Below are 25,273 nucleotides of genomic sequence, written 5' to 3'. Positions count from 1 at the left end.
GTTGTCGGTGGCAAGGGGTCTGTCCAAACTGAAACTTGTGGTTCATTCACAAGCTGTTGTCTGTTAAGTTTTCTTTTTCTCTTACATAGTGCCTGTGCTTGCAGATAAAGTCTTTCACCTGAGGGTGCTGAGACACTGGAACAGGCTGCCCAGAGAAGCTGTGGATGCCCCATCCCTGGCAGCGTTCAAGACCAGGCTGCTCCAAGCCCCATCCAGCCTGGCCTAGTGGAAGGTGTCCCTGCCCATGGCAGGGGGGCTGGAACTAGATGATCGTTAAGGTCCCTTCCAACCCAAACAGTCTATGATTCTAGAAACAGAATGAAATACTCAGGTGAGGAAAGAAACGGAAGTGGCTGGAGATCTGTTAAATGTCTCTGGCCCCTGCGCAAGTCTGGTGGAATATCTTGTGACTGATAGATGACAAGGAGTGTCCAGGTTTGGGCTTGGGGGTGGTTTGCTTTTTTCCCTTGGCAATCTTGCACAGAAAGATGTAAATTTTTAGTATCTTACTCCCTTCATGGTGTCAGGTGATTAACATGCCTGTGGACATGTGTTCTAACTATTGAATAGGGGAACAGGTTACAGTGTTGTTGTGCATTTTGCATAGAAAATAGAAGTGGTCACTCTACACTCTTAATAACAAGGTGGGACGACCACACATGCATGTTGCTTTAATTCATGTGGTAAGAAGACCCCTTCCAAATAGCTGTTTTGGGAAGGAGTGGTGTAGGGATGAGCTTTCTTCAGTGTGGACTAAATATACCAAATCTATGTGCTTGGGTACTAGTATGATGGGTGCCTTGGAAATATCAGTAATAGCTACAGAAAGCAGTAGAGCATGATTCCTTTTTTATATTGAGTTGAGGTTGAAGGGCTATATTTTTTTTCTGAAAATGTTCTTGGTTCCTGTGTAATTGATTTTGAGGGGAGGAAGGGTTACAGCTGCACAGTAGATGTCTTAATCAATCAGACTATTTGTACTACTAAACAGTACTCTTCAGAGCCAGGCACTTAACAGCAAACTAAGCTGTCAGTTGCTGCTACACATAGTACTTGGGGAGCTTAATTAAAGGCTGCAATATTGAGAGAACAAAGCTAATGTAAACATTGTTTGTAGTTCATGAGGTTAACTTTCTCTACTAGCTCAAGCTTTCAATAATTAGTTTCAGTCATGTTTGTCCCTTGTATTGCCCCGTGCTTGCAGTTCCCGGGTTCAGCAACTTGGTTCACAGCCTGGCTTTGCTCTTTGCTGTGTGCTCTCCCCTGTTGTCTTTGAAAATACTTCATAGTTTGTCTTCAACAGAAGGACTTACAGTCCTCTTCAATCTTGGCACCGCCATTCGATCCGAGCTGCTTGGCATAATGTTTAAATAAAGCTTTAAAGAAAATTCATATGTTCAGGTAGTTAATGTACTTCAGAGAAGGGGAGGGAGAGAAAGCCTGTGTAGTGGCTGACCAAGAGAAACTAAATTTCCAGTTAGTGTGCTAGAAAGAACTTGCATTAAGAAAAAAAATGAATTCCAAATGCTTTCTCTTGTCTCCAAATTACATCTGAGATGATGATCTTTAAGTTGATGATACTTTATGGTCTCTGGAGTTTCTTGTTTGTTTTTGTTTTGGTTTTTTTTTTAATTTATAGCTGTTCTTATTCTTCCCTCTTTCCACTATCTTTGTCATGCTGGAAATATTTGGAGCAATATCAAGCTCTGGAAAAAAACCCAGATTTATTACGCTGGTCGAAGTGTCTGTATCCTGCTCAATGGACAGCTGGGATCAGCACAGAAGAAAAGTGTTTCTTGAAAGGAAGCATGGACAGCAGGCTGTCACTGGGAAATGAGAAGATAATTTCATAGCAAATATGTAGCAAGCTTGGAACACTGCCAGGTATGGGATTGACAGGCAGCCGACATGGAAATATTCAACTTCCAATACCATTGTGAGTTAGCTGCTTTGTGCTTATTTTGCAATGCTTGTCTTTTATTTAGTTTTATGATCCAAACTGGAAAAGAAATTGTTTGAACAGTTGGGAATGGAAAGTGTCAGCCTATTTTGGTCTTGACTAAATCACTTTCTTTAGTCGTCTTTTCCCTGTCATCTGTCTTTTCCTCCACCCTGGCGCCTTTTTAAGTTTTTTGACCATTTCTGGTCCAAGTAATCTGACAAGAGAAATGTTCTGTGGGTTATTGTCCTTTTCATTAAAAGTTTTGGTAGAAACAAAGCAGACAAGCTGGCCAGTCTGCTGTGTTTGTCTGGTTGCCCAAGCTGCTCATCTAATGGGCTCCTCCAGGGAGCGTGTCCCAGCTCTGGCAGGAGTTGTCTTCCTGTCCTCCATATAGTGAGTTACTGCCTGTTTCAGTTACGTTGTTTCTCTCCTTGATTGAATTCCACGGAATGGACACTTATGAACAACTCCAGTTAAGGGTTTTAGAATTATTTTTTCTTTTGCTTGAAACGCTTGTTTGTGTAGTGATCAGCCTAGTGAAATCCTGTACACAACTGGAGTCTTGCTAAGTTGTGATAAACACTGGTGTTTCTTGTGTTTTTTACAAGCTAATAAATTTTTTCTAAAAAAAAAAATATTATTTTTAAACACTCTATATAGGTAAATGAGTCTTCGTTTTGGAGGTAGGAAGTGCAAAGGATGAAACTTCAATGAATTCATGACTTGCTGACTTTAATAATTGGAAACTAGTGTAAAGGTTTTTGAGAGAGGTTTGCATGCACAAAGAGTTATTCACAGAATCTGAATAAATTTTGGCTACCATATGGGAGGAGGATGCACCTTTAAAGTGACTTGAACAAAAGCTGTTCCTGCAGGTTGTTGAAGCACAAGGTTTTTCATGTACCTGCCATTTGTAGCCTGATTTTGGCTGCGGACTTTAAGAATATAGTCCAAGCTGACCGTTCTTTCCTTTACTTTGTACTTAGCACTTTTAATTCTACATAGGTAATAAGAATGTTTGGCTCACTAGGTACAACCTTAATTGCAGCATATTCTATGGTGTCTATGTACCACATGGCAATCTTAAAGGTCTGTCTGATCTGCTGACTGGCCCTTCATAGGGTTTAAAAATTGTGATTTTTATTACTTAGTGATGAAGAATAATGGTTTATTTTGTGGGCTAGGTTTTTTTGCTGGTCTTGTTTGTTTTTTAAAGAAATACTGGTGATGGCTTTCAGCCTGTTGAGAGCTAGGTGTGACACAGTAATAAGACACGGAAAGAGAAGCTGTGGTAGTGAGCTGCTTTTAAAATGTGCTTTTCTAATAAAAATGCAAGAGCATCTCAGACAGCTTTGGAGATATTGATCTTGGGTTGAGATTTGTTGTATTTGCATAACATATGACATAAAACTGGATTTAAGTATTGTACGTGGGTGCATGTGTAAGTAAGGAGGGTAAGGCAGCTAAGAAATTTAGGCAGAATCCAGTAATGAAAGTTAACAAGTGATTGGAGGCTATTAATGCTTCCATACTGTGAATCCACTTAAGGTCTTGTGCGTTGAGTCACGTTTTCCTAGACTCTACATGCACAAGAGGAAGAGGAAAGAAGATGGCAAGAAAGGAAAGAGACGTGTAATACTGTATTCTGTGGGCGCCTTGGAAGGGTGTAAGGGTGTGTGTGTGTACGCACACGTGTGCATGTGTGGCTGGTGAGATGTTTGAGCAGGACTTTCACGTACAGTGGCTAACTTGCCTATTTTAAACTTGAATGTTTTAGTGAACTTTCTGTCCTCAAAATCTATGCTGCTAAAGCAAAAAGATACCTGAGGTGGAAGAGGAGCTGTTGCCTGTAGTATATTGGAGTGCTACTGTGCTAGCTATGAGGAACAAACATTTTTTTGGGGCAAGGTAGTCAGGCATGAAAGCTTTTACCAATCTCTAGAAGCAGATGTGATCTTCAGTGCTGATACTGCAGCACTTCCATCTGCAGATTTTGACTTGTTTACTAAATCCATTCCTTCTTCTAATTGGAAAAGTAGAAAGAAATGTAAGCTACCATGTGCAGCTGCAAAGCTGAAAGAGTAAAACTTACGTGAAAAGAAAAAATCACTGTCTAAAAGTACAAATACTTTTAACTCTGAGGTGTTCAAGATAGTGTCCCCAGTACCTCCAGCTGTGTCGTCATCTTCTGCAATGACGTAAACCATTCTTGTAAGAAATAGAAGTGGCAGCTAAAATAACTCCAGCAATGATATAACAAGAAGATAAGGAAGATGATGGCAACAACTACAAGCCGAGAGTTTAAAAAAAGCTAATGAAGGTTAAAGTATCTGAGAAGTCTGTGTCAGTTGGGGCTAAAGGACAGCTGACTCCTTTGTCAGAAACCAACTTGGTCTCAACAGTGGTGGAGTAGAGGAGCCTGGTGGCTGCTCCACAGGGCTCCAGAGCAGAGTGTTAGCACAATGCCATATGGCAGCGATGCTATGAAAAATTAAATTTGTGTTTGCTTTCACTAGTGACTACTAGCTATTTAATCTGATACTCATCCAACAGTATTGTGAAAAGGCTGAAAAATTATCTATTACATTTTTTATATTTAATAAAAGTTAATATTACAAATACTAGCCAACCTGCTATCTAAGGAAAATTGAATCAGATGTATTTTAATTACATCAGTCCCATTTCATTAATTAAAACCATTGTGACCTACTTCATGTTTTGCAAGTTAAGTGCAGAATTCAATAGTGAGGGTAATCAACCACAGTAGCAGCTTGCCTAAGGGTGCAGTGGGTTCTCTGTCACTTGGAGTCTTCAAGTGAAGATTAGGTGTGTATCTGAGTGGTATTTGCTGGTTAAGCTAGCATGTGTGAGATGGATGCTGCAGCTAGTGTGGGGCTCTAGAAGGTGCTATCCAGGAAATTGATGAGATTATCATCATGGGTCCTTCTGGCCTCAAGGTCACTGTGGTTGTCATATACCTTTCCTAGTGGCAAAAGGTGAAAAATCATGACTTGTCCAGTAACGTAAGTAAGATGGCGAGGCCTTAAGGGCTATTTCTCCAAGAGCTTGAAGTCCTCAAGTCTTTGCTGCTTTGTGTGCAATAACCATTTGACTCCTAGCTTAACATTTTTGCACAGGTAGTGGGCTTGATTTTTAGGCTCATCTTAGTTCTAAGATGGTGGATAATTGATTATTCTTATGTCTCACTGTGAGCTGTGCTGCTTTTGTCTCTGCTTCACAGCCACTCTTACCCTCTTAAACATTTTGCCTGTTTAATTTCACCCTGGAGAAGTTTACCTGTCTGTCCTCACAGTGTGACGGCATGAGTGCTTGTGGTGGCAGAAAGAGAAGAGGGGAGCGAGGCAGTGGGGGAGGAGATCCCAACCTTCTCCAGGGATGGAGAAACGACTTCTTGCAACGGCAGTGCTGGTTTGTACTGTTTTCAATGCTGATAGTTATGTTGTAAGATGTCTCTGTGCTCCAGAACTATGTTTTAAGGATGAACTGAGATGTAAAACATAAGTCCCTTGCAGAGTAAGTTAGTTCAGAGAGCAGTTTTCCTTAGAAAACACATATCAAATAAAGCCACTGCTATTGAAGTTCACAAGTGTTTTTTTTTTTTCTCTAGCCTCCTCGGTGAATCCATTCTGTACCTACAAGCGCTGCTTGATTTAAGGTTAATGTCAGATGGGAAATATGTGACTATGAAATTACTTACATGGAACTAATGGAATTATTTTAATTCCTTTAAGTGACCTATCCGTTTTCAGCTTTATTACTGTATGGTCACTGCTTCCCTCAGTGCTTTGAAAACTGGAGCTGGGAGAGGGGAAGCTTTGTGCGGAACTTAAAATATTTGTTTTGACAAAGTTCAGACTAGACTGGAGGGGCAGCTCTTTTGTCTGTGTTTCCATTTGTCCAGGCTGAACAGCTTTCTTGGGAAGGTCTCTGCGTGTTTTTCTTGGCTTGGCTAATGAAGTTGTTTCACCCTGCTCTTGGGCTTTATCCTATCTCTTGCTTTCTGAAAACCAGCGTGCTTGCTGCCTGAACAGCAGTTTTCCTCTGTTGCTTGCTTTCCCCTTTCTTTTGAAGGCCTTCCCAAAGAAGGGTGGGAAGAAATGTAAGTCCACTCAGCTTAACCGTCAACACAATCGCAGTTCAGTTCGGTGGCTGAAGCCACAAACCTCTCTAGCTCCGTGTACCTCTGTGAGCGTACGGAAAGGAAAGAAGGACTGAGGGTGAGGCAGGCTGATTTCTGTGCTGAGTTATGACTGTCTTTGACTGTTGCCACAGTCCTGCAGGGCTGAAGGCTGCGATATCCACCTAAAGAAAAGATCCAGCTCTGGGGCGGGTAAGGATTCTGAATGAAGAAAATCCACCAATTTTTCCACATATTTGGAAAATGATGTGGTGAGACTCCAACTGACGAAGACTAAAGCATGCTAGAAGTGCCCTGAAGATAGGGGTAGGGATAAACTTCTGAAAAACTTGTGGTTACATCTTGCATTTGAGTTTCTGTCGTGCTGCTGTTGAGAGGCAGAAGCATGGCAGCGTATGGCATTGCCTTGCAGAACTAATGCATAGATTATTTGCACAAATTGAATCGGCAGCAGTCGGCGCCAGAATCTCTGGGCAGAAGAGGGACTGAGTATTAGTATTTGAATATTATGTGTGCCAGGTTAATGCAGCAGAGGTAAGAATGTAGAGGAATAGGGAGAACAGTGAGCTGATGCATGCATGGTACTGAAATGGGTTGCAGGCTGCTTACTCATTTTATTTCATACCCATTCAAAATACCTGGAGAGGGAATTGGGAAAATTGCTGGGGTTTTTGTTTGAGAGGTTCATGGTGTAGAATGTCTGATAAACTGGCTGGCCCAATATTGACTATTTAAATAAGTGTTTGAGGATTAGTTCTTGTTAATTTTTAAACTACAAAATCCCCTGAGCTTGAGGAAAGGGTATACTGAAGCAAGATCTCCGGATTAAGCATACAGAAGGATTTTTAATTAACTTCTCTGTCATCTACACATGCAGCTGTCGTGCTACTAACTTCAGAGAACCAATACTATTGTCATCTCCCTGGGGAACTAGGAAAAGATAAAACTCCTAGGTCTATTTGTGTCCTGGTCACCCATTTGCTTGCTGTTATGCTTGGCATCTCTCATAATTCTGCCATGCTGCTAAAAGGAAGAAACTAACTTATTCTTTTTGAAAGAGGTGTTGTGGTAGACTAAATTAGATTAGAGGAAAAGTGTGATCTGATTCCTATAGTAATAGTGTGGTTCGTAAGTTGCTTTGCAGTCCTAGAGTAAGTAGTCTGTGATTAAACTTGACTTGCCTGTATTTCTGTAGTCTCCTTCCCTGGCTGAGGGGGACTGTAGGAAAACTGGGAAGTAAATCTCTTGTGGATAAATTTGAAAGATACTTGTAAAGGGGGAGGAGAGAAGGGTGTTATTGACCTTCGAAATCATTTGAGTCGAAGGTGGTAACAAATGTTGTTAAGATGAAATACTGAACAGCTAAGAATTTAAGTTTGGAATATCTTGATTTCAGAGTCTTCATCCTCCTTAGTCCTATGAAAAGATCTAAAAGCATCAGTCCTGTATTAAAGGTATAAAATAAAAAAATAAAAAAAAAGGAGAAAACACTAATGTCAATTAATGTATGAATGAATTAATGAAAGCTTCTGGGTTTTATGGCTTTCATTCTTGTGTCTTGTAACTAGATGAATTCTGTCTGATTGTAATTTTAAGTATTGTAGAAGATGGTGATGACTGTCCTTGGAGAATGAGAAAGCAGAAAATTCAAGTTTCAGGCTGGAGCTGTTTTATTTTTTGCCTTCAAGGAAGCTGGATTGGCTTCTTCAAATAAAAGCAAATGTAAAACTGTGCAGATGTGAAAGCAAACATCGTAGTGCACTCATATCTGCTGTTGACTCTTGCTTGTAACATCACATCTGAAGAAAATGACTCTGTGGCCTTAGCTACCAAAACCTCACAAATAAAGCAGGCTGTTGTCAAGTTAAGATGATGCTCTGCTTAGAGGCTTCCAGGACCATAGCCAAAACCAACCAAACAAAAAAAAAACCAACAAAACCCCAAACAAAACAAAAAAAAACAATCCCTACCCCTGTACAGGGAAGATACACCCTTCTGTTCTAAAAGAAGGTAGAAGAAAAAGGGCATTGGAGGTGGGATGAAGGCAGGAACGCAAGTTCCATGTTTGCGTGGTCTGTGGAAGTGGTAACATCATCTGTCTCCCTCTGTCTGGGAGCACAGCTCTGAGGATGCTGCTGCAGTAGAGTGTAATGCCAGGTATTTTTCTTCTAGTTTGTGTACCCTATTGATTGTGATGTCCAGGGACTGTAAGATCTACCTCTCAAACACTGGGTAAAATAACATGATCAATCCCATGAGAGCTTAACTTCAAGCACGTTGATTTGGTCTTTCTTTGTCAACCTGTGTTACTTCTGTATTTCACGTGATCAGAGTGCAGACCCTGGGTGGCATCTCAGTACACCTTTTTGTTTGTCTTGTTACTCTCTTTTGTTCATTTTAATGTTTCTCCATATTGGGCTAAGACTCTAGCCTTTATGGAACATTGCTTCTGTCTTGTTGTTGACAAATCAAGCCCTTGGAATATAACGCTTGGCAGCTGTATGGGATGAATGCTGAAAACTGTAAGATTCTATGCAGGCTGTAAAACACCACACTGCGGCCAGCCAAGTAAATGTGAAATCTGCTGTATATGGTACCTCACTGCAAGAACGTCACTGTAGAAATTCTGTCCTGTCATTGCATTATGCAAAGGTGTAGTTCTGCATTGTCTTTTATTTAATATTTGGAAGGGAAACAGATGATGTCTAGAGAACGAGCTTCACTGGCAGAACTTCTCTTGTATGCTCTGTTCTCAAATGTGTCGTAACTGTTGATGAAAACGCTAGCAATTTGTGAAGGCGCTACATGTAACTGCCTTGGCAGCGCGATGGGTAGGCAGGAAAGAGCAACATGGCAGGGAACGGGACGGTGGACCTTGAGCCGCTGTGACAATGAGCTGCTGAGGGAGTTAATTCTTCTCAGTTTAAACCAAAATATACTACTGCCCTCAACTAGAACTGCAAAAGCCATACAGGCTTGATTTCGTTCTTCTCCAGCAATCTCTAGACGAGTATTTGCAGCACCCATGAAATTATATACTGGAGTCTTTGGGTTGGTGTATTGCTGTTTTTTAAATAGCTTTTTGGTATTGGTTTTCCATTAACCCCCCCCCCCCCCTTTTTTTTTTTTTAACTAAGTTTGTTTTAGGTGTAAATGGGAACACATTCACTATGAGAAAAGTCTGTGATGGTCAATCTGTCTGATTTATTTGGGGTTTCTTTCTTTGTATTGAGCTTACTGCAGGGATTGCGGTGATGGGATGGCAGGCTGGCCACCGGGTTTATGTTACTATAGGATTTGTGATCCTGGGAAAAATAGCTAACTGTACACCTTGCCTTCTGATCCAGCACCATGCCTCTTTAAGAGTGACTGTTATGTAGTTGTTTGAAAGCTGGGGGGAGCTTAACTTCCTTGGGAAGCTTTGGTGTGAAAGGTGAAAAGATTTAGTTTCTCTTGCCTAGTGAAAATACAGGTTTGCAATGGTGACATTCACTCAGTCCTTGAGGTTGTGATGACTATTATTTTTGGGGAGGCTCTTTTGTGAAGTCCTGTTTATTTTCTTGTGCTTGGAAACTCAAATGTTGCAATTCCCTGGCTCTACAGGACTGCAGGCTCTGCCTATGTCTCTGCTCAGCCAGCTGTGGGACCAGACCATTGCTGGCTGTTAAAGAAAAAACAGTCAGTTATAAGCTTAAGAAATAGATCCTGTTAAATGCACTTGATTCTGTATGTCATAAAGAGCCAGCTTAACTAATTGCATTTTAAACCGCAGCAAGAGGAGCCAAAAGTCCAGCTTTGACAGATGTTCTTTGCTTTGTTTTGCTTTAGCAGCTCAGAGACCTTCGGGATGAGTCAGTTGCCCAAATGTAGGCATCTAGTGCTGCTCAAAACTTCTGCAGTATCCAAGACCCTGTATGGGACTAACAGATTTGATGTAGGGTGCAGGGGCAACCTGCACCTCTTTGCAGCTGTGGCAGGAGGCATAGCGAGGCACTTCTACTGTTCCTCTCAACGTGTACGTGCCTCTGATCAGTTGTCTGGATTCCACCCTGAATCTCCTACTTTTTCAATCCCATATACCTTTCACTGTTCCTGTACTCCAGTGTGACAGTACGTGATTGCAGTGTTCCTCAGTGGTCCGTACTGGGACCAGTAGTGTTAAATATCTTTCCTAATGACGTAAGGGTATTGAGTGTGCCCTTGGCACGTTTGCAGGTGACACGAAGCCAAGTGATGCGGTTGATTTGCTTGAGGGAAGGCATGACATTCAGAGGGACCTTGACAGGCTTGAGAAGTGGGCCCATGTAAACTTCATGAAGCTTAACAAAGCCAAGTGCAAGGTCCTGCACCTGGATCAGGGCAATCCCAGTATTAGTGCAGACTGGGTGATGAATGGATCGAGAACAGCCCTGCAGAGAAGGATTTGAGGATACTGGTGGATGAAAAACTGGACATGAAGTGGCAATGTGTGCCCACAGCCCAGAAAGCCAGCTCTGTCCTGGGTTGCATACAAATAAGGATGGGCAGCAGGCTGAAGGAGGTGATTCTCCTCCTCTGCTCTTGTGAGACACCGCCTGAAGTGCTGCATCCAGCTGTGGAGCCCCCAGTGCAAGAAAGATGTGGACCTGTAGAGTGGGTCCAGAGAAGGGCCATGAAAATGATCCAAGAGCTGGAACACCTCCTATGAAAAAAGACTGAGAGCACTTGGGTAGCTCACCCTGGAGGAGAGAAAGCTTTGGAGGGACCTTATTGTGGCCTTTCAATACTTAAAGGGGGCTTATAAGAAAGATGGAGAGAGGCTTTTTATCAGGTCTTGTAGTGTGATAGGACAAGGGGTAATGTTTTTAAACTAAAAGAGGGTAGAATTATATTAGATACCAGGAAGAAATAATTTCATATGAGGGTGTTGAGGCACTAGAACAGGTTGCCCAGAGAAGCTGTGGGTGACCCATCCACGGAAATGTTCAAGGTCAGGCTGGATGGGGCTTTGAGCAACCTGATCTAGTGTAAGATGTCCCTGCCCATTGCAGGGGAATTAGAACTAGATGACCTTTAAATGTCCATTACAACCCAAATTATTCTATGTAATTACAATATTTTTAATGAAATGCTGAGTTCCTCTTCCAGTAGCATAGGCTGCATTTTGTCTCTAAATCTGTGAGGGTAGATCTGAAGTGCTCTTTTGATCTTCAGTTTTGTAGTGTCTCCTGCTCCCGTGTCACTGTTCAACTTTACCTTTGTTCGTGCCATAGCACTTCTAGTGCTACACCTTCTGTATCTGTCTAAAAATGCAATTTAAACTCTTTAGTCTGCTGTTTTGCTTGCTCTGTTGTATAACTGCGTCAATAAAAGTCTTTTTCTAAAGAGCACTTCACAAAGTATATTTCTAGCTTTGCAATGCACAGTAAAATCTCCTTGTACAGGACTCCTATGATAATAATTCTTGTGAGTGCTGGCACACTATGTCTCTCGCTAAAATTGTGAGATTGCTTTCCGCTCTCCAAGAGTCTGGGAGTTATAGCTGCTTTTGGATTTTGCTTTTGTTTTCTTTTGTGTCTCTGCATAGTTGCTCACTAGTTTCTTTTGTCACGTTTGACTGGCTGATGTAACACATCCTTGACAGGAACGTTTACCAGAACAGATGAAAGACACTGTAATGAAAATAACATTTTCTGGTAAAAATAGCTGTCAATTTAAACATGTGTCTGCTTCAACTGTAAGCATGCAGGTTCATGGGTCTTACAGTGACCAAAGAAGAAACTTCTTTCCAGGCTGGGAAAGCTCTTCATGGAGCAGAAAACCTTTGTAGGTAACTTCTCATCCCAGGTCTGTCCATCACTGAAGACAGAAACAATAGAATAACCCCTCAAACACAGGTTTGTACCGCATTTTCAATCTGTCCTACCTGGCCTACAGGAATTTTATTTGTGCCTTTAGAAGATGATACTTAGTTTTGCAGCATGATGAAATATTAGGCTGTACTTTATTCCCTTGATTTTTAGACTGTATGCTATGCAAGTTGATTTAGGTGTTAAAGAAAGTTTACTTTGATATCTATGCCTCTGAATGCCAAATACTTTGCCTTGATCCAGAAAATGATAGGGGCAAAGGGATATTATTCTCATTGAAATGCACTTGTCAGAACAAAAAGATTGATGGGTGTGAAAAGTGGTCAGTTTCAAAGCACGAGTGAAGTATCCCAAGACAGACCTGGGATGTTTGGTCTTGCAGTGGAAACCCTTGTGGTCAGGGCTGACTTCTGCCTGTTCAGACAGCTTATGTATTTGGAATGATTTGTGAAACGGTAACTCAGCTGAACCGGGAGCTGCCTGTGCCTAGTCAACAGAAGTACTGAGAAGCAGGAGTGTGCCTCAGGTCACTTTTGGTTTTGTAAAATGCCTTATCTGAAGCTCTGGGAGGAAGCACTCTGCATTTCCAAACCTTCTTCAGGAGATGCATATGCTTACCCTTTTCTCCTTAATCTAGCAAGAACAGGTCTTAAGAATGAGGAGAGGGGGCTGGTGATCAGTGCGCTGTTCCAGGCTGCTGTGGGATTGAGCACAACCAACCCCTCCTTCTGAAGCTGTGCAGGTGTGTAAAAGGGGGGGGGAAGAAAAAAAAAAAAACAACCCAAAAAAAAACCCCGCAGGTAGGGCAGGATGAGGGATGATGTGGTGCAGTAGTTATTTTCAGCTGAGAGAGGAATGCTGAGATCCAGCTGCTGATTTAAAACAAACAAACAAAAGACCACCACTGAAAATAACACAAACCCCAACAAAACAGATAGCACCACACAGGTGTTCTTATACATATTCTTGTCTTTAATAGTGTTGTTTGCTTTTTCAGGATGCTCCTCGTATGAGCTGAAATACTGTTTTGAAAGCTGCTCAGGCAAAGGATGAAATGGAATGGGGGGGGGGGCGGCGCGGGATCTTGTGTGTTTTGGGAAGCTGGTGGAAGCCCAGTGTGACTGTTCAGGACTGGAGGTGTGCTGGTGGTCTGGGCTGAGCAGCTCTGAAGAGGCAGGCAGAGGAGGAGTGTCTCTTCTGGGCATTGATCAGATGTAAGTGCCTGATGAGAGCTTGCTCTTGTAGCTTTGAGTTCAAAAGCTTGATCTCATGAAACTTGAAGTCTTAAAACAGTGACAGAATAGAGGGGTCTCCATGGTTAGACAGCTGGTGAAACACAGTTTTCAAGTTTTGCCTTTATCAAAATCCTGGGAGTTTTTGGTTTTATTGAAGGTCTCGTAAGTGCTAAGCTGCTGCAGCCGAAGAGAAAACTCAGCTGGCAGATGTCACCCGGGAGTTTCTCGCTGAATCTGGTAGCTCATTTTGTGGGAGCTCGTTTGCTGTTTTTCACTAGCAGGAAGGATGCTGAAAGGTTTCTTTTTCTGGCCCTCTTCAGCTACTGAAGTCGTTGGTTCGTTAGTTACTAGGGAACAGAAGCATTTACAGGAAAAACCCCTCAAAGCTGGCAATATACTTTTCTCTGAAAGAAAAGTTGTTTTGATCCCATTTGTTTTTTCTGAAGGGTGAGGGATTTTTCCAGAATGATCCAACTGCTGACAAAATATCTTTTAAAATATGACTTGGGAAGCATAATTAATGTTACAGCAGCTGATAAGTCAAGTAGCCCTACGGAAGGGACCGAAGATAATGACTTTACCTCAGAGGGTTGCTTAGTCTTGCCTAATGTCAAATGACTACATTGAACTCAATACTGGGCATTGTAATATGGGAAGAATGTGATAAATATGGAAATTTGGAGGGTGTCAGATGTCCTAAAGTATGATCTCATTTTATGATTCTCTGGGAAAGGTATAGCTCAGGTATCTTTAATGATACTACTTTTGTGTTATCTATAGTAGAGACAGCACTGTAATTTTTTTATGTACTTTCTTCTTTGACATAGCTTCAGTGCTTAAAGGAGAGTAACTGGACTGTTGGAGATGTTGCTTGTAATGGATTCCGAATAGTTCATTACACAGATGTTGAACTAAGTAGTTAATAAAATCAGGTTAAATCTCATCTCGGGGGGGGGGGGGGGGGAAGCTGGTTCTTGAACAACAAGCCTGCTGCCATACTAACACCTTTCTAGAATCTCTTTTGGGATTCAAAAAGCATTGTACTTGAAAGGCTTATCCTCAACAGGATTGCTTTGCCATGGGGTGAACAGTGGGTGTGTCAAAGGGCTCTATTCATATGAAGTTCAGTGTTGGGTGTTTTAGTTTAGTGCTGGGGTGAGTTTTTTCCTGCATCAGTTAAAGAAACGTAACTGTTCTTATGAGCTGGTGGTTGGAGCATCACTTGCAGGACTTTTTTGATAAATTTGTGGTAACTGTTGAGAAATGGGATCTTCACTGGCTGGCTTAGGGCAAGGCAGTGATAGCATGCTGCCATTCGTATGCTTTCAGATTTACTTCAAATTAGAAGTGAAGTGATGGCATTGCAGGGGGAGATAAGAGTGTTCTGTGAATGGCTAGACCTGTTGCAGCACTGTGCTGTGCTACAGCCTCTGTTTTTAAACTTCTGTTCCCAGAGGTTCTATTGTGGCAAGTCAAAGCATTTTGCAAGGTGGGAAAGTTCTTTCAGGAAGGTGACTGTATTTAAGCCCCACATGAATTCATTCATTCAGGTTTGAAGCCTGGAAATCATTCTTTCTCGGACTTGGGTTACATCCTAATAAAGGCAAATTTCTTGGAATCTTATCCCAGTAAATGCAAGGTGATATTGGGCCACAGCAAAGCATTCTGGGCTAGCAGTGTTGTGCTCTTCCCCATTCGGGCTCTGAACTGAAGACAGAACTCTCTCCTAAGTTCAAGTTTATGTCCACGCTATCAATTGAATAAACCAGTTAGGTGGCCAGCTTAGCTTCCACTCTGTTTGCCTTTATTGATGCAGACCTATAGCTTATTCTGATGTAACAGGTGATTTAAGAAAATCCGTATTACACAGAAGAGAATGTCAAGTCAGAATGAGCATAAAGCTAGTAATTCTTGTAATTGGTGCAGTCTTCACCAATTTTGGACTTGGTTGCTGTGCTGATCCTGAGCTGAATAGCCTTGAAATAATGTGTCACGTTGGACTGTTGAAAAAGGGCAGTATAATTTAAAAGTAACTCACTGTACTTCTGAGATAAAAGGCAGTAAATGTGATTTGAACCCCTCTCTCAGGAGGCAGGTATGTCTTCGTTACTGTCCAAGGGAAGAATACCAAGGCCATACCAAATTGTGCTTCAATGCCAGGTTGCCTAGGTTTTTCATTTGAAGACTAAGATTAGCATTTTGGAGGTCCCAGTGGTTGTAACGCTGTATGTGAGCCTTTAGCAGCATTTGAAGTCTTGCTTATTATCCTGAAATGTTAAAAGTCTGAAAAAGCTGTGAGGTAAGTGCTTGCGTTTGAAAACAGACAACCAAAGACATAAGAAATACAAATGTAAGGAGGAAATTCTCACTGTCTTGCATGTGAGACCTTTTATATGGTGATGGAGAAGAGAAGAAGGTAACCCCAGGAGCTGCCAGCTGCTTCTGAAGCCCTGAGAATCCTCCCTTCCACTCTGGATGATGCAGTTCAATGGCGTGTTTTGTCTGGCTCCAAATCGCCTGCAGGTTTATACTCCACGTGCTCAGGTTTCATCGCGTTAGAATAGTGCTTTTGTAGCCATTGATCACCATGGATCTGTGTCGATGTGGTTTTTGTCATAGCAGGGATAGTTTAAAAGATGTTGGGAAGTGATTTAAATGGTTCCTTTTTACAGTAGAGTCTATGAAGACAAATAAATGACAGCTACAGAAAGGAGCTTTCTAAAAGGTGTTAAGGATTTCTAAGGAATTCTGCTTGTTGAGTGAGCTAATTTATCACTGGATTAATTATACCTAATTGTATACATACATTGAAAGGCTCCCAGTCTCTGTGCTCTTGTCTGTCTTAATTTTTCTGGATCTGTTTTATGCTGCTTAGGCTGCACCATTACTTCTCTCCTTAATGTCATTCATCCATTCTTGCCTTCTGACTCCTCCCCATAACCAGTCAGACATGTTTCCATCTTCTCCACTATCCCTCTGTGAAATATTTTCACCACAGAAAAACTACTGCTATTTTTCCTCCAATCGTTGAGTATAACTGGGGAAAAATAAGCAACCAAACCTGCAACTAAAATGCAACACCCAGTGCTTTTAGCAACAAACATGCAGTCCTGAGTTTAATAAAGCTATTTGAACTTTTGCAGTTTGCTGCAAGTTTTGGGTACTGACCCAGGAACCTAGTCATCATATATATGTGTTTAGTGTTTTGATGTTGCAGAAGAAATTAAATCACTTTTCAAGAAAATATAGTCTCTCTTATTTTAATAACTACTCAGATTGTAAATCTGTGGCACTGTATAGCTTGTGATTCTTGCTCACATGGGCCAAAATCTCTGGGAAATGGGGATTAGCATATATTAAAATCAAATTTAAGTTGATGTGCTGTTTAGCTGAACCAGAGTAAACTGTTGTGTAGAGAGAACAGATTATGTAGCCTTGGAATTTATATTTGATTGTCTTATTGCCACAGACTATAGATAATAAAAACCTGTCTACCAAATCAGTCACTTCACAAAAAGGCATGTCTAATTATTTTACTGTTATAGTTTGCTAATCTCCTTGTTGGTTGTCTTTTCACATTATGAGAAACTAATATAAGTAGAATGTTTCTACTTTTTCATTAAATGGAGGGATAGAGGCTTGCTTTTTCCGAAGTTGTAATTAAGGCTGGTTATTCCTGCATTCATGAAGGCAATAGATGAAAACTTAATTTAGAAGAAAATACTTTAAGGCTTACTGACTCCAAAAGAGCTAATTTTCTTAATGCAAGCAGTTTTAGGATATTTTCAGGATATTTTAAAAGGTAGAGTCTTGTTTCTAAATGAAACTCTGTATGCATCTTTATCTTGTAATGTTTTTAAAAGCTGAATTTGGATTAACTTGATGTGGTCATCTGCATGCATGTTCAATAGTTACTTTTTTGGGAAGATGTATGACAGCTTCTGAAATTATTCTGAATAATAATTTAAGAGTTCATCCTGAATATATTCTTTCTAATTAATTTATTAAAGTGTTAACCTGGTGGTGAGAGGGTGGTGAAACAGTCCTGTATAACTTCCATAACCATCCTTGTAAAATTAAGACTTTTTAAACAATGCATAACCTGGAAGTTACTTTTTAAAGACTGCTTGAGAGAAGCTTAGGTTTGAAAGTTGGTTTTTTTTTCCCCCTTTCCCTGAACTCAAGTCATCCATCCTTATTCAGCCTACATGGATCTGTAGATGGCATTTTAGTTTGAGTTACTGGTTATGTGTTTCTCTAGACACACCTGTAGGCCTAATTTAACTGATGATGTTTTCTTTCTCCTTCAGGTATGTTGAGCATAGATCGCTACGCTATAGGTTTGAGTGTTTCCATAGGCACATGGGGTTAACTTTCAGTAGGACACATTCATTTTACATTAGGGACTTCAGCACAGACAGACTTTGACAGCATTTATTGGCATAGATAAGGTGATTTAAATCGGGCTCACAAGGGTCAGAGTTTCAAAGATCCACAGACTTGTGCTTGTTTGGACTTCAGGGTGAGCTGGCTAAATTCTTCTATTATTATGGCTATGAGGGTCTTAGCTACAGTTAAGTTGCATGTAAATATAGGCAGTTATTCTTGAAATGCAACATGGATATCTACTAAATGCTGTACTTATCATGTGTACAAGAGCATCTTTGTAATTAAGTGGTGGCTTAATCCAGGCAGAAATGTGATGCATGTGGTGTGGTGTTTTTTTCAAACACTTTTTTTTTTTTTTTTTTTTTTTCCCCTCTTATTTGGAAGGATACGAGAGAAGAGGACTTGAGAGGTCTGTAGTCAAAAAATGCCATTTCTGCTTCTGTTTTACACCAGGGTGATTGCACTGGTGTCTAAATTTTAGTCACGTTGGTTGTAGTGGACAGCATTCAATTTGGCTTTCCTGAAATGCAGTATAGGTTTAAAACTACTTCTTCATTTTAAAACAATCCTTCACATGCCCTGGCTTCCTTCTAACCATCTGTAAAAAGGTTTAGAAGCACAAATGGAAAATAAAAATTAGCAGTTGAAACTGTGAGGGTTCTACAGGGGTTATTTACTCTCATGCTTCACTTAATAAACTGATCAACAGCTGGGATTAAATGAATTTTCCTCCACCACTCAATGTATTGTACCATTAGGTTCATGCTGTTAATTGTGTATCTGGGGCATCCATGCTGGGCCTTTCTCTGGAAAAAATGCTGAATTATCTGCGTTATTGATCAGTTACAACCTGTTAATCCTGACACTTGCAGTTCAGTTTATACAATTGCGGAGAGGGGAGAGAAGGACTGATGTCTCTTTACTTAACTGCAGTGAGTAAACTGGGTCCCTGTGAGCCAGGAGGGCATCCCCCAGGGCTGAGTGAGCAGCCACTGCTAAATTTGGCAATTTAAGAACAGCTGATTTCCTTTGTGCTCAGCCAGAGTTTATACATACGTTTCCCCCATCTCCTTAGTACTTGGGATAGCTGGTGGTGGAACCTGCAGCCTGTGAAACCACACAAAAAGGAGGTCCTTGCCCTTTCTGTGGTTTCAGGAGAAATACGCTGGATGCAGGGAAAAGCTGTTGCTCATGGAAGGAAAGCCGACTTGGAAGAGGTTTCATCCGTGTTCTGGAAGTGCTTGGGGAGTATGCACTGAATACAATGAATTAACTTGGTCTCATTTATGGGAGAGCAGAAATACTGCTGTGGGAAAGAAAACCGCTCCTGAAAGGACTCGCTGCTGTCCCTGTCTTCTAATGAGATAAATCACGCAACTGGGGCATGTTCAAGAGAGTAAGGCTTAGCTCAGTTTGAGTTTCAGTGAGGACATGGTGTAGTTGAGGGGGTTTTCAGTTCTTTGTGGTACAAATAGAAAGAAATTTCTTCAGTTGCAATCAGGCAAATGCATAGCAGCATCTTGTTCCCTATATGATAAGCAGTGCTGTTTTGGCTTATGGTCGTCATTTTCACGCCTGCCTACTCAGGCTGCATGAAAAACAGCATTTAAATCCCTGCAATGTCTGAGGCTCATGATTTCTCTTTCAGAGTTCAGATGGTTCCCTCTCTGGGGTTATGCAGAAGTGGAAGGAGTATCAGCTCCAATGCCTGCAATACTTGTATGAGGCACCCCCCATTGTGACAGGTAAGAGATAGGTTGTATTAATTTTTAAAATGCATCGTAACAGCATCAAGGGAGTGATTATGAAATTTAAAATTCTTCTCCAGCTTGCTTTCCAGTCCATTTCTTTTTTATCCCATTTGCTTCCGCCTGTTCTCTGTGGGTCTCTTTCCTCTGCTGAGGAAGCATTTTATAGAACAATTTAATTGTAAAGATGTTAGTCTTTAGGTCCAGAGTATTTTTCAGTGGAAAGTGGTGGCTGTAGCACATCAAACCAGCGTACCCTGAAACTTTATAGGGGTCAGGGTTGAGAGAGCCACACAGGTGCTGGGAAATCTGGGACCATGCTGTTCACATTGACCTAGCAGTCTGTGGGCCTTCAAGTTGCCATGAATTATTTTGAGCATCGTAAAGTGCTGAAAAGGCTTTAAAAATATATATATATCTTAATAAATATGAGAATGCAGCTTGTCTATAGCAGTTGAGCTGCTGTAGTGTGCTGAGAGCAGCTGTGATGTGCCAGCATCGTGGTATTTAGAGGACACTGATGACTTGTCAGAGGTGCTCACAAATGGATGTGGTGCAGCCTCTTCTGCTTTTGCGACACACTGAGAAAGATAAGATGGGTCTAAAGTTGAGTCTGTGAAGAATTATTTCAAAACCGTTAATTTTCCTTCTCTTAACTACATTATTATAGCAGAGTAAGAGCAGTAGCTGATGACAACAATGGCAGGGAAACGTTAATCTCCCTCTACTCTGTTATCATGTTGAGCAGTTGAGTGCTGCCTTCTGAGAACGACAGTTTAATAAATCTGAAGTTGGAAGTATTCTCATGGTGATTAAGCTGTAACGCAGAGTTATGGTTGTGTGTGGGTATGTTGTTGAACAATCTATATATTAGGCTAGACTTTCCAACTGCATGACTATGAACCATTCTCATGAATGATTATCTACAGTATTCATGGCAAAAATGATTTTAAACTGAGACACATAAGGGGGTAAAAGACAAAAGGTGAGGATGGATCAGTATTGATTTACCTTTCTTCTTCCTTGATTTAGTCAAGGGCCCTAATGTGTTCTTCAGTTCCCCCCTGAAAAGACAGTTTCCTGTTGTGTGGGGATAAACTCTTTTGGACAAATAAATCTTGTCTAACTCCCCATCAGAGCTTAATTGCATAATGCTGTTACAGCTTAAGTGCATGTGTCCATGTTTCCTCTTATCTTCTGTTCTTCAGTCTTTTCCTCCTTGCACTATTAATACAAGGCAGTGGCATGACCCCCTCTTCCATCTCTCTGCAGAAGGCAAGTTCTGCAACAGAACATTTGACGATTACGCCTGCTGGCCAGACGGGCTGCCTGGTACCTATGTGAATGTCAGCTGCCCCTGGTATCTCCCCTGGGCTGACACAGGTAAGAGCCTTTCCTTACAAGCACAGCCTCAAACCAACGCTGTTTTCTTGCGCAGTCTTAGCAATGATGAAATTGGTTTAAATGGCTATGAGTGCAGTCAGTTTGCTGCAACGTATAAATAGGACTGAGGCTTAGTATGATACACTCTATCTCCATTTAGCAGGAGAAAATTAAAATGAGAGAATAAACTGTTCTGAAGGGTTGCATTTAGTTTGGAATTTTTTGCTTTCACCTGTTTTTGTTGCTTGAATAGTGGTGACTATTAAAATAGAACTGTGGTGGTTGTTGAAGATTATCTAACGATAATAACGGTGTAGTTTGAAAACTGAGATAGAAGTAGTAAAGCTAGACAGTAGGTTGTCCTGTGGTAAATAAAGACAAGAAAATCTAAAGTGCAAGTGTTTTGTGCTGCTTCCTGACATAAACGTATTTCTCAAAATGCTGCAAGATGACGGCATTGTCAGTGTTTGCAAAGACACTTTTTGCCTCTGAAGGACTGAATGTTGCCTTTAGATTTTACACTCTTATGTACATGCACATTTGATGCCACTTGAAGGCAATGTATATTAGATCACTTCATTTAGTATTCTGTGTTTGAAAACAATGACTTGTATAGCTGCTTCTTTGTGAAGACTTTACTATGTTTTGAAGCCTAAATGAAACAGTTTATTAGCTAGCTAACTTCGTGTGGTGAATTGGCTTTTGCCCCTGTCGAGGGTCAGAGGATACGGTTAATTGAGGATGTATAAATCTGACTGCTAGACATAAAGATGGTTTAAGTGTGCACTACATGTTGTAAGTGTTGGTATGGAGGAATTTCAGGAATAAGAAAGAAAAGGAATGGGATGGTCAGAGGGTACTTAGATGTATTGGATAGTGTGGGGCATAGGCATGATGCAAATGATATGGAATAAGGGGTGGACATTGTACTGGGTCTGGCTGGGATGGAGGTAATGTTCTTTGCAGCATCCTGTATGGTGCTGTTCTTTGTATTTATGGCTGGAAATGCTGATAATGTACCAGTGGTTTGACTGTTGCTGAACAGTGCTGGCACAGCATCAAAGCTTTCTTTTCAACCCGTGCCCTGCCCAAGACCAGTAGGCTGGGGGTCTGCAGGAGCTTGGGAGGTGATGCAACTGGGATAGCTGACCTGATCTGACCAAAGGGATATATTACCTAGCATAGGATGCTGTGGTCAGCAATAAAAGCTCAGGGAAAAGGGGGAAGAAGGGGGTGAAGGCACTCATGGATATGGTGTTTGTCTTCCCAAGTACTGGTTATGTGTGCTGAGGCTCTGCTTTCCAAGAAGTGGCTGGACATCTGCCTGCAGATGGGAAGCAGTGATTAAATTCCTTAATTTGCTTTGCTTGCACATGCAGCTTTTGCTTTCCTTCATTAAACTGTCATTATCTTGAATGGGTGGTGGGGGGTGTGTGTGTGTGTGTGTGTGCATAAATCCTCCCATCAAAATCAAAATGTTGTCAGAACACTAACAAAGCTGGACAAACTACACACACAATAAAACTTGACCCCTCGTCCCCTTACCGCTTTACAATACTCCCTAAAGTTATTCGTGCCTCTGGCAACATCCAGTACCAGTTTTGCCCACTACCTCTCCCAGCTGCTGTCTTATCTTGACCACTGAGCTTTCCCATCTTATTTTCTCCCCCATCCTGTTGAGGAGGGAAAGATGCTGGGTGGCCGTTTGCCAGCTGGCCAAGGTCAACTCATTGCATCCACCCGGTACATCTAGGGGCTGCAAGGAAGTCTCGGCTCTGGTGCCTGCAGTGCCTCCTCACCTCCATCTTGTCTGACCTCAGTGCTTGCAGGGCTGTTTCTCGCACTTTTTTTATTTTTTTGTTGTTCTGACTCTTCACTGACAGGCAGTGTTTGGCCCTTTCTTACATACATTTCCCCTGAGGCAGCACCATCTTGGCGGAGGGGCTCAGCTCTGCCCTGCAGTGGGTCCATTGGAACCGGCTCCGTCCAGGATGGGGCAGCTCTCCTCAGAGGCCACCCTGCAGTCCCCTGCTGCCAACATCTGGACAGATGCCCAGTACACTTGGTAACCTGCTGTAGCACTTAACAGCTCCTGCTTGGAAACGTACAAATGTGATGGTGTGTGTGGGGAAATATCAGGTCAACTCTTGCAACCCTTTAACTGTCTGGCTACCTTTGAGCTTGTCTCAGAGGTAAGTCCCTAGAACAAAATTATGGAGTCTGGATTGCTGTTTTACTCTAACTTGGTGCATCTTTTACATTAAGGTTTCAATAGTGTACTTGGTGTTTAGGGATATCTGTGGTGTGTGGGAGAGATGATCTGCTCCGCTCTTTCTGTCGCCATGCTCTAGGGTCCTGCTGCCTCTTGGTTACCTCTTCAGCCTTGACTGCTTTCCTAAGTGACCTGCATGCTTTGGCAGCTTTATTCCTGTCTTGTTTGTGCTGAACATCTATGTTGGAGTGACTTCTCCCTGCCCCCCTTTCAGATGTCTTGCTTTGTATTCTACTCGGTGTATATTACGCTACTGTGTCCATACTTCTAACTTCTGCACATCTTTAGTATTATCTCAACTGTCTTGGTAGTAACTGCCAATTTGACAACACTGGAAGTTTAAATGCTTGCTAAACCTTTTCAGATTGTTAACAAAGATGTTACGTTTTTAGAATGGGTAAAAAAGCTTTTAGAACTATATTAAATTAATATTTACTTCATAATTAACTGGCATAAAACTATTGGATGCTGCAGAATTTTTTCCAATAATGCTAATCTTTCTGGATATCTAAAATGCTTCACAGGATTAAACTTCTTTCCTCTAAACCTGTTTACTTGCAATCTGTAAGACCCTGGATACAGTTATTTGCCTTCCAACTGCACTTGAAACATCACTGCTGAAGAAAGTCAAGGTTTAACACAGTACTGCAGATTAATAAATTATTGGAAGGTGCAATATCTTTCGTACTTTTGAAAATAAGTCTTAAAAAATGAATTATCCTAAAAACAGTGTTTGTTTTCGGTGAAAAGAATAGCAGCATTTTGTATAACACCTTGCTAGGGAGGACTGCAGAAGTACTTAAAGTCATTAAACCACTGGACATGTTACTTGTTGTACGTACTGCGTGTATACCTCAATCTCCCTTTTATCAGTGAGGAATAAGAATGGAACAAGGAGGCAGCCCTTTACCTAATATAAACCAAGAAGTTTGTATTGCTGCCAGGTACACAGTTTAGGAGCCTGAATTACCATGACCTGGTACTATTTCATGACATCCTGTGGAGTCATGTTCAAAGTGAATGCTAATGTGCTGCCATGATGAAAAGGTAACATCTTTATAATGGAAGATCTAGAGCAATAGGAAATTGGACACCCTGTGATTTACAGTAATCACTAAAACGTGCTTATTACTTGTTCTTGCTTAGCCCCCTACTTGGAACTTGAAATAGATTCTAGCACTACAGAGCTTCTATCTCTTCACCTGATGAAAATGGAGAAAATGAAAAGATAAAAACTTGTTTGGGAAGTACCTTCAAAACATGTTCAGTGAAGTATGAAGTGCTTCAGCCAAGCTTGCTCGTTTAAGGCTGCTGCTCCTTTGATTAGGAGTCAGGTTTTCAAGTGGGTAAAAAGTTTACTGGGGGACTTCAAACTATACCTCCAGAAGTCCCCTGGGAAATAAATACTTGAAACTGAATACTGCTTATGATAGGGTACTGAAATGCAGCAAGCATTGAGTGCAAGTCTTTTTATGACCTGGACATTTCCATAAAAAGTGTAGGAGTTGGAGGCAGGGACAGGTGACCCAGGAGGCATATAGAGACACCGATCATTCAAGGACAGGATTCGGAAAGCCAAAGCCCACCCAGAATCTGACAAGTGATGTGAAGGGCAACAAACAGGGCTTCTAAAGAGATACGAGAGAAAATCTGGATCCACTGCTGAATGGGGCAGGAGGATTTTGTGACAAAGGATGCTGCCTTCATCATGGCTGCTACTGGTAAAACTTGCCTTCAGTGATCCCAGGCCACTGAAATCAGTGGTAAAGTCTGGAGGAAGGAAGACTTACCCCACAGTGGAGGACGATCAGATTATGGATCACTTGAACAGGATATACACAAGCCCATGGGACTTGGTGGGATGCGCTAACAAGTGCAGAGTGACCTGGTTGATGCTGGTGTGAGGCTGCTTTTGATTATCTTTGAAAGGTCATGGCAACTGAGGGAGATTCCTGAGAACTGGAAGAAAGCAATTGTCACCACTATCTTCAAGCAGCACAAGAAAGAGAATTTGGGAGCTATAGGTGATCGGTCTTGCATCAGTCCTCAGGGAAAGTTATAGAGCAAATAATCCTGGAAACTGTTTCCAAACACATAAAGGACAAGAAGGTGATTGGGGGTAGTCAGCATGGATTTATGAAGGTGAAATCATGCTTGGCGAACCTGATGAGATGACTAGCTCAGTAGGTAAGGGGAGAGCAGTGGATGTCTTTATCTTCACTTTAGTAAGGCCTTTGACACTGTCTCTTATAACATCCTTATTGACAAACCAGTGAAGCGTGGACTAGACAAGCGG

General features: G+C 41.5%; 1 protein-coding gene across 1 annotated transcript in view; it reads left to right on the top strand.

Moving 5' to 3' along the window:
* Nucleotides 1-25,273, top strand: part of GLP1R (glucagon like peptide 1 receptor) — an 89,796-nt gene that overhangs the window by 11,292 nt on the left and 53,231 nt on the right. The window contains exons 2-3 of the mRNA XM_056357622.1: nucleotides 19,223-19,319; nucleotides 20,595-20,705. Of these exons, the coding sequence (XP_056213597.1) occupies nucleotides 19,223-19,319; nucleotides 20,595-20,705 (208 nt within the window). The remainder of the gene's footprint in view (nucleotides 1-19,222; nucleotides 19,320-20,594; nucleotides 20,706-25,273) is intronic.

The sequence above is a fragment of the Falco biarmicus genome, chromosome 12 (assembly GCF_023638135.1).
Source record: "Falco biarmicus isolate bFalBia1 chromosome 12, bFalBia1.pri, whole genome shotgun sequence".
Taxonomy (NCBI): domain Eukaryota; kingdom Metazoa; phylum Chordata; class Aves; order Falconiformes; family Falconidae; genus Falco; species Falco biarmicus.
This window is presented reverse-complemented; position numbering and strand designations above follow the sequence as displayed.